General features: G+C 61.7%; 1 protein-coding gene across 3 annotated transcripts in view; it reads right to left on the bottom strand.

The window, feature by feature from the left end:
• Positions 1-6,330: 6,330 nt before the first annotated feature.
• BCAS3 (BCAS3 microtubule associated cell migration factor) overlaps positions 6,331-9,703 on the bottom strand; it is a 592,536-nt gene continuing 589,163 nt past the window's right edge. The window contains exon 26 of one of the 3 annotated variants that reach the window (XM_007464906.1): positions 6,331-7,133. Coding sequence is in view for 2 of the 3 variants with exons in the window: in XM_007464904.1 (XP_007464966.1) it covers positions 6,985-7,133 (149 nt within the window). In the remaining variant the exon portion in view is untranslated. The remainder of the gene's footprint in view (positions 7,134-9,703) is intronic. The other 2 variants (XM_007464904.1, XM_007464905.1) reach the window with 2 other exon arrangements.

Raw genomic sequence — 9,703 nt, 5'->3', positions numbered from 1 at the left:
CCGGTACCAAAGACACAAGTATCCCTCATTCTAAACACCGGCATTCTCTCTCCTCCACTTTCCTAGAATTTGTTTCCAGCTCTCGAAAGCTCACGTCTCCCAGGTTCGGTAATGCCGAGTAACGAGTGTGGGGGTCTGAGCGTCGGTGCGCACCTGCGGTTGAGCCTCCACCCCGACCCCCTCCTACCCCCGCCTGCCGCAGTCGTTCTCAGGCAGCACCAGTATTGCCTCCCGCCTTTGGGGTGTGTATGTGTTTGTGTGTGTGTGTGTGTGTGTGTGTGTGTGTGTGTGTTTCGCGCCCACTGTGGTGGTGCCTTCTGTGCGCAGCGGGAGCCGAACTTAAGGCGTGCGCCCAGTGAAGCGGCTACACACCCGCCTTGAATCAGTCTCAGGCCTGACACTGATTCCTGGAGGTCGCGTTCTGAAGGCAAGACGGACCACGCACTAGACACGGGTGACACTCCTGCCCGCACAACCAGTGCAAAGGCGGGTGAGTTCTGCCGGAGCGGGTTTGCGCCGGCGTTGTGGGCGCGTACAGCCCACATCCAACAGTGTCCCATCCGCCGCGCACACCAGTCGCAGGGAATCCTGTCGCTGCACACGCAGACCTGCCGTGTAAAATCTGATCACCCCGGCAGTGTGGGCCGGGGACCGGCCGGAACGGTTTGGCCTCCCCGAACTTTTTTTCTACTTTTCTGAGCCGACCCCGGAGAGCTCGCTACCCCCCTACCCAGCGTGCAACAGGGCGCCGCCCCCAAAGGGTTTTTCTTCACGACCTCACTCTCTACTGGGTCGCTCCTCTCTTAGTGCCTCCTCTCTGTCCAGAACGAATCTTCGACCCCGCGCTGCGCAGTCTATGCAGCCGGGGCAGGATCCGTTGCAGCTTTGCACAGGCGAAGTCCTGCCGGCTCCGTCTTAGGCGAGATGTTGCCCCTGGGGATGGATGTGTGTGGACAGGTTTGAGCAGTTGGTGAGGTGACCAGATAATAGCCAGGGCAGCGTTCCGGAGCCAGGAATCCGGGCACAGGCCTGGGAATCCGTTCATGCACTCGCAAAGTCGTGTGTGTACACGTACTTTCGAACTTGCAAGAATGGCGTGTAGTACACCTAAGTGTGTGCAATTTGGACATTTTCCTGGAGAAGGTCTGTAGCTGGTCTGGGGTCCAAGGCCCAGGCAGTCTGAAACACGCTGGTACGGGTTGTTCGCCCAAGAAACCCCGCGGCGACGATGCAGCGGCTGCATTTGGGGACCACAGTCCCACCTGGCCACAAGCACTGGGCCACGGACCTGCCCTCCGGCGGCCACAGGCTCTTTCCCGGCCCTGACCCCACGTCTGCCCTGCCTCGTCGTCCCGCAACCAACCCGAGGTCGCTACAGCCGCTCTTAATATTCCGAATTTCCATCCCCCTGTCCCCCTACCCCCAACACCTCCAGCCAAACTCTCCAGCGAGGAATATCCTTGGCTCAACGAAAACCCGCGAAGGGGAGGCCCAGGAGGCCCCGGTGCTGCGCCGTGCGGCGCCCGTCTCCCGCTCGGCCCCTCCCCCACCCCACCCCCGGGTCTAACTCTCCTCTTCCCGGGAACAGGCGCCTCTGGGGGGTCCCCGGGGCTGAGAGTGCGTGTCTCTTTAAGAGGCCCTGGGGGGCGCCTCGCGAGCCGCCCGGGGCTGGAGGGGGAGGGCACGAGCGGGGGCGGCTGGCGCCAGGCGGCCGAGGCTCCACAGCAAAGCTCCGGCCCCTGTCACTTCGCATCGGCCGGGCCCCGCAGACAGGCGGGGGACGCGCGCTCAGCCGCCCCTCCCTCTCCCAGGCCGTCCAGGGCCCGGGCGTCGGGCGGGCGCGGGCCTCGGGCCTCCGGCCCGTTGCACGCGCTCAATAAGCTCTGTGCTTCCCGCAACCCGGAAATCGGGCGGGGGCGGCCTGGCGGCCGGGGACCCCGCCCTCCGCCGCCCCTCCCTCTCCCAGGCCGTCCAGGGCCCGGGCGTCGGGCGGGCGCGGGCCTCGGGCCTCCGGCCCGTTGCACGCGCTCAATAAGCTCTGTGCTTCCCGCAACCCGGAAATCGGGCGGGGGCGGCCTGGGCCGGGTGTGGCCGTGGTCCCGAGCCTGGCCGGGCTGCTGCTGTCCGTCCTTGGCCCCGTAACCTTTCGCGGGGTCAAGGGCCACTGCTGGGACCTTCCCGGGATTGGTCCCCGCCCGGTGTCCGGTGTCTTGGTCTGTGTGACTGGGCGTGGATCTGCGTGCTCCTACGTGGAGTGATGGCTTGGGGTGTATGGTCCTGTGGCAGAGGGGACGTGCGTCCGGGTAGCGGGGCGCTGGCGTGAGACTGGTACCGAGTGCGCGGTGGTTTATGAGTGTGCCCGGGCTAAGCCCGGGTGCCGTGTGTGGCCCTATGCCGGTGACCAGTAGTGGAGGTGCCGCTGGGCGCGTCCATCCTCGTCTTGGCCTGTGTGTGTAGGAAGAAGGGGAGGGGAGAATAGACAGAGTTGCTCCCCATCCCCGGCTTCCCGGCCGGACCCGCGCCTCCCGGAGCCTTGGCGCCAGCCAGCCCCGTTTAGTGGCCGGCCTAGCTCCCCCGCGGTCCCCGGTCTGGCTGGGGTGGGGGCCGCGGCCTTGATGACCCCGGCCCGCAGCGGCCCGGCCTGTCCCGTCCACTTAGACAAATTGCGGCTGACAGGCTCGCAGTCTCTCTGGAGTCGCCGCCCGTCCGTCGCCTCCCTCCCGACCCAATTACCCCGCGCAGGGTCGGGCCAAGTGGCTGGGATGGGGCGGGGGGCTCTGGGAGAGCGGGAGGCGCGCCCTCTTCCCGGCTGCGTTGTGGCCCAGGCCTTGCGCCGGGACAGGCGGCGGAGCCACTTCTTCGGATTACGTCCCGGGAAGTGCCTGGGCAGCACGGCCTCTGCGGCCCAGCCCCCAGTCTTCCAGGCTGACGCGAAAGCAAGGCCCAGGCTGGCAGCTCTGGCGCGGGACAGCCCTGGCCCTTGGGGGTCGTCGCTGTGCACCTGAGGGCAAGCAAGGTCACAGGGCCCGGCAACCCAAGACTCATCCCCGCTGGATTTTGGACGACTTCCCCAGAGTTTTGGGGATTCCATAACCCTGAGAGCTCCAGACTACTCTATGCTCTGGGGTCGAGGTCCTCGGTTCGCAGCAGTCCGCTTGGGACGCAGGGGTCGGTAAAAGTGAGGTGCACATCTGTGAACCTGCCAGTGCGTGGACGAGCACGGGTGTGAGATCATGGGTGTGGGTGCCTGGGATCATGGCAGAGTGAACAGGCCACGCTGCTGTGTGGCTTGAGAGAGGGGACAAAGCACAAAAAGGACCCCCCTAGGACCAGCCCACCTGCGAGAGAGGGGCGGGGCTGGCCTGCGCACGCTCACCAAGCTCTTGATTAGCTTTCGCAGAAACGCTTTCGCCTGGAGCAGGGCCATGAGTCCCTGGAGCAGCTTCTGGGGTAGTTCTCGACAATCCGGGCGGGCTCCAGCATCGCCTCACCTGCCCTCCCTCTCCCCGCCACGGAGCTACCTGGCCTCCGGTCAGCCTCCGGGCCTCCAACCAATCTTTCGCTTTTTTGACCTACAGCTTCCTCTTTGCCTGCTTGGACCTTGTTGCTCTTCTCTGCTGGGTGTGCTCCCCTCCCCCCACTTTACAGATGAGCCCAGAGGTGCAGTAATTTACCCGAGGCCACACAGCTACCGGTGGCAGAGCCGGGATGGGACCCAAGGACCTTAAGAAACAGCAAAGCCACTCCTTAGAAGCTGGTGATGTCATTGCTGTCCCACTAGCTACACCTGCTCCTGCAGCAATGCAGTACTGAGACTCCAGGGCCCCACCCTCAGGCTGGGCTCTGGCTTTGAATACAAGACGGTACAAGATGCTCTTCCCTTTTGCCCCTAGAGTTTCCAGCTCTAGGTCTGCAGGAGGGGGCTGCCTTCTCAGTTACACGGGGACAAAGGAGCAGCTTTAAAGCTAGCCAGGGGCCAGGGCTGGATGCTCTTAGGAGTAGGGAATGGGGGTGAGTGGCCTCAGAGTCTTGGACTGTGTGCGGGCCCAGGACAGGGAGGTCAGTGCAGAATGCAGTTCCTCTAGGGGAACTGGCCTGGGCATGTGAGGTAGCATGGAGCAGACAGGGGTCAGCAGATTAACTGTGTGACTTCTTAACCTTGGGCAAGGCTTCTTTCAGGCTCAGGCTTCTCATCTGCAAAATGAGAACCGAATAGTGCTCTTTTGGGTGCCTTCTAGTTTAGAGATTCCCTGATCTGTGAAAATCAGAAAACTCAGCAGTGAGAAGCCATTTCCAGTCTTAGACCGGCAGCTGCCTGCTCTGGCCTCTGCTTGCTTCCAGAGGAGCCGACACTAGTGTTTGACAGAGCGCTGTGCACCTGAATTTACCTTGGGACCACTGGGCCATTTCTCCAATCAGTCCCAGACAGTGCCCTCCCTCCCTGAGCTGCCACCCCAGCTCCCATCAGCCTCCTCGCAAACCATGAAGGTAGTTTTTCCTCTATCAAGTTGAGAGAAAGTCCATAGTGATTTGCCTGTTGAGCAGGTAGCGCTGTAAGAATCAGGGAGGTCACATGGCTTCCTCAAGGTCACCTGGTCAGGCCACAGTTAGATGCATGTTCCGACGGCCTCCTAGGGTGATGCCATCATGGGGGTCTGCTGGGGCTGCTCGGGGTGAGGTGGACCTTGCCCTGGGTGTTATCTCTAGAGGACAGGAGGCTGGCTGCTCCCGGGCCAGTGGACAGTAAAGCCCCCCACCCTGGGGCCCAGTCTCACTTGCAGCTGATTACAGGCTGTGGCAGGGTCTATAACCTCTCCAATTAGCCGGGGGCCAGACCCAAGGCCTCTCTGATAACCCCAGCTCCAGTGGCAGCCGCCATGGGGCCAGCTTATCTGGCCTCTCTTATCCTCCCCCTTCCCCCACATACTCAAAGAGTTGCCCTAGCTGTGAGCAGATGAATAACCAGATTGTCCTGCAAGCTCAGCCAGCAAGTCCAGCCCTCCACCCACCACTTTCCCTGACTGAAGGAGGCCACAGCTGTTTTGCACCCCCTGGAGGGAAAGGGCTGAGCCAGGGAGGACTCCTGGCTCTAAGCTGCCAGCCGGTCCCCTGCGTGGTTGGAGAGCACTCCTGGCTGTCCATCTTTGCCCCATCCACGTGCCCTAGGGTGGGTTCAGAGGGCCTGACCCTTCCTTGAGCTCTGGACCCATCCCCAAGGAGCCAGGCCGTGGCCAGTGTGCACAGGCAATCTGGTGGCACGCCCCTCCCTCCCTCCCTGTCCCCTTTTGACTGAAACACTGCTCTGGCTGGGGTGGGGGGTATGCCAGGCACATCAGTGTCTCCAGTTGGGCTGGAACGGGAAAAGCTGCTGTTCCTCCCGCAGCCCCGACTGGGCCCAGGCCTCCTTCCGTTCCCCGGCATGCCTCACTCTGGCATGTGATTCCTCACCCCGCAGGTTCCCAGGCAGGAGGGACTGGCTTCAGCCACCCTATGCAGGGCCACCTACTCAGCCTTCAGAGCCGAGTGTGATTCAGGTCCCCCTTCTACTAGCATGCCCAACTGGTCGGCTGGAGGGCACTGAAGATTTAATCTCTTCTCAGGCGCCAGGGTTGGATGAGGTGCGTGCAAAGAGGGCGGGGGCCCTGGAGCTCCCCCGCTCTGGCTGGATGGCTGGATGGGAAGGCCTGCTTGTTTGTGAACTCAACTCTTCTGTGGCTGTTACATTAAACTTCACCCCAAACCACACCTGGATCAGTGGGTTTCCTTCAATCCTCCCAGGCCTCTCTGGGGTCTCAGGGAAGGCGGGACTGGGGCTACCCCTTTTCACTCCCCCGGCTCCTATCTCCTTCCTGCCATTCACTTTAGGTCCAGAATTGGGAGGTGGGAGGGGAACCACATCAGGAACTTGTCATCCAAGGTTCCAGCCAGGTTTCCTGTGAGACCCACCTTCATCTGACCACCCGTCACCTTCTGAGTCTGAGGAGAGGTAATGACAGGGAGCCTGTCCCAAAGATGAGGGCAGAGTCTTCATCGGGCTCTCTTTCCCACAGCAGCCCAGAAGCACATGCCAAGGACCTGACCAGCCCTGACTGCCACAGCCAGGGAGGGTCCGGGCCTGGGGTGCCCCCAGAACTAAGTGGCTCTGGTAACAGGCAAGAAGGTCAGAGAATGGATTTAAGTCAGACCCTACCCCAGTTCAAGAGTAAACATCCTCCTCCTCCTTCCTCCCCGACTCCCCTTCAGCTGCACGTGTGGAGCAGGGATACATGGTCAGGCCCACAGGACTCTGCTCCGCGCTTGGAGAGGACCCTGACCCCAGCAACTCAGGGATGGACACCAACTGCAGCGTGATTTATTGAACAAGACGTGCACTTTTTGACAGGGCCTCAGTAACCAGGGTTGCCTTCACTGAACAGTACAGGACCAGGGTAAAAGGGCTTACAGACAAGAAAGACAAATCCTTTCCGTGAGCCAAAGGGGAAAGAAAAGAGGAAGGGGGGTTTCTTCTTCCTTCCTCCTTCCCTAATACTCTGGGCCTCAGTTCAACGCCAGAAGGAGGTTGGCCAAGGGAAGCTGGGCAGCGTGTGCCAAAGCCAGGAGTGAGCTGGGGCTGTCGCTCAGGGCCAAAGTGCCCGCCGGACCACCCACCCTCGCCCCACCCAGGCCCCCCAAGGGTTTGGTTAGAAAATACAAAAGCGGGTCCAATGCAGGGCATCGTGTGCAAACGGAGGAGGGGACGGAGCTTCTGCAGAGTCTCCCTCAGCCACGGCCCCGTTGATGGGGGGCAGAGGTCATGGTGAGCCGAGGTGCTTTGGAGAAGGGTCTCTTCTCAATCCAGGGAGGGTGGGCGGCTGTTGTCACGAAGCTTGGGGAAGGTGGTTGGTAAAAGACGAGCAGAGTCCGAAGGGCAGGACCAGAGGGGGGACTTCTCCCCTCCCTCCAGCAGGTGAGTGGGCCAGCCAGTCAGAAGCAGGTTGCTGGTACCTACGGGAAGCTGGTAGGGAAGAGGCTGAGGGGCTGACTCTCATTGGTGGGCAGTGGAGATCGGTAGCCATCGAAGTTTCTCGGGATGCTGCCGCTGGTGGAACCTGAGCTGTTACTCAGAGTCTCGATGCTTCCCTCTCGCTGTAGTTCTGCAAGACAGAAGAGCGGGCCAGGCCCAGTCAGAGTGCAGTCCTGGGGAGGCGGGGGTAGCCCCTGGGCCGGGCTGCCTGCCTTGAGGCACCAATCTGGGTCCATTTACATCCTTCTGCGAGGGGAAGGACGGCCGGGTGGCAGCTCGGGTCACAGGGAGGCTCACCCTGAGGAGGGCGAAGCCCCCTTGGCTGGCGGGCTCCAGTTACTCCCTCATTGTGGGAGCCCCTTTAGCCAGAAGTATGGCCGCCCTGATGATTTGTCTGGACCACACTGCCATACATGGGGCATGTGCTCAGCCAGCATGCTCCCCCAACTCCATGAGAGGCTCCCGTCCTGGAGCTACAAGTCTGGCAGGAGGGGAGAAGCCAGGACATGGGAAGGACCGACGCTTCCCTACCTGATCTGTCTCCCTCCCCTCCCCTCCCCTGCCAGGGAGCTTCAACCCTGGCTTAGCCACTCGCTCACTCGTTCTCACCCACACAATCTGCCTGCTGGCCAGGCCCCGGTCCCTCTGTGGCACCTCCTGGAAAGTGTCCTGTTTCCCTTCAGGAGGGAATGCCAGGTTTAAGAGGGGCCTATGTGCCTGGAGTGCCTCCTTTCTCCCTTCCTCTGGGCTCCCAAGTGTCCTGGAGGCCCCCCAGAATGTCTATGCTCAGAGTCAACCTGGGAGGCAGGCAGGGAGGCTCCCAGCTCCTCCTCTGCCCCTTCCCTGGCATCAACACAGCCGCGCTACCATCTTGAATATGGCAACTGGCTCCATCTCATTCAACTCTGGGCAGCTTACTCAACTGCCCCACCATCTCTTGATCCAAGACAAGTACTGGGGTAGGTGGGCTGGGAACAGACTTCCTGGCATGCCGAATGCAAGGAAGAGAGAATTACTTCTTGGCTTTTTGAAAGTGGCCAGTTCCTATACCCTTTCCTTCACAGTGGGCTCTGAGATGTGGGCACACACATCCCTGGGCAAACTCTGGGCCCCAAGCCAAGATGTGGTACCCGCAACCTCTCCTTCCCCAAGGTACACCTGCCCGGGACTGAGGGGGTCTTGTGTGTCCACCCCAGGAGCCCAGGACCTCAAAGCAGTCATCTGAAACGGCAAGGTGTGCTCGAATGTTACACTTGTCTGGTCTCTTTTATCTCCAGCCTGCACCTGCTCCCTGGCTCCCTGCCACGGTACACATGCAGCACAGCTGGCTTTGGTTAGGGAATGGGTCATGGCCTTTACTCCTGGGCCGGCCATCACCAGTCGGCCAGGAAGTAACCACCGACACCCCCCTCCCTGCGGGCGACCCCCAAAGCACCGTGGTGACCCAGTAGAGGCAGCCACAGAACGCGCTGGGGGAGTCTGCTGCCCTTCCTCAGAGCAGGCTCCTGGTCCTGTGCGAGGCGTGAGGGGCCCTCAGGCTGCACCAGGCACCACTCCGGGGCCCGGGCCCAGGCTGGAAGGGTGTGTGTGCCTGGACACCAGAACCCCTCAGCAGATGGGGGCTGTGGACACAGGCTACAGGCTTGGTGATGGCCCCTGATCTCCAAGACACTGGCTGCCCCGTTGGGCCCAACCCTCAGATAAGTCGAGAGTTATCTAGATGTGGATCGCCCTCTATCTAGCCTCACCCTCATTTGGGAGTCCAGGCCATTGTGCCGAGAGAGGGACAGGACAGGAAAGCAAAGAACAGGCCCCAGGATTTCTGTATGGGAGCGTCAGGCCGAGGAGTCTGTGGGAGATCTCTGATTCCAGAGGCCCTGGCCCTGGTGCGGGCTGTCCCAGCACTAGGGGGCGCTGGCGGCAGGGCCAGGAGGGCAGGAGACAGGAGCAGCGGCCGCAGCAAGAGGAGCAGGGGCTTCCTGAGCCTCTGGACACCAGGTCCGAGGAAGAAAGCCCCGCACGAAGGAGCAGGAAGGGCCACCAGCACGGGGAAGGTTGGCACCTCTCCGGAACTGGAAGACAGGCCCGACGTTCTGGAGGCCCAGCGCCGGCACATCCCCACTAACGATGAAGCCGAGGGGCCGGGAGCCCAGAGCCAAGCGTGGCACCCCCTCTGCCCCTCAGCACAGGCCCGCAGGGACCCCACCCCGCGAGTCTGGGCGGACGCCCGTCATCCCATCCTGTGACAGTGCAGGGACGGTTGCCAAAGGCACTTACAAGATGAGTTTGCTGCTCTTGGGGGCCAGGTAGAGCCTGAGCTGTCCTGCTCGTGTTTTCTCTTTACCGGTGACGCCTGGGATGTGAGGGAAGTGGCCCCATCTCCCAGGGCGACCGAGCTCTGGTGAATTTATGTCCCATACGTCTCCCCGGGCCTGCTCCCTCCTCTCCGTGCCCTCGGCCACTGCTGGGCTAGGCCTGTGCTTCCTGCCTGGATAAGTTCCAAAGTTCCCTACTGGTCTCCTGACCTCCAGAACCCCCTCTCCAAGCCACCGCATCCCAAAGCCGGGGTGTTCTGTCTGTAGCACAAACCTCATCTTGCTTTTCCTCTGCTTAAAAGTCTTCATCGACTCCTAAGCGTCCTCAGGATAAGGTCTAAACCCCTCAGCTCTATCGAACTGCTTTCCATGACTGACCCGCCCC

The sequence above is a fragment of the Lipotes vexillifer genome, unplaced genomic scaffold (assembly GCF_000442215.2).
Source record: "Lipotes vexillifer unplaced genomic scaffold, Lipotes_vexillifer_v1.1 scaffold788, whole genome shotgun sequence".
NCBI classification, from domain to species: domain Eukaryota; kingdom Metazoa; phylum Chordata; class Mammalia; order Artiodactyla; family Lipotidae; genus Lipotes; species Lipotes vexillifer.
Note: the sequence above shows the minus strand (reverse complement) of the source record. Positions and strands in the feature narration are given on the sequence as shown.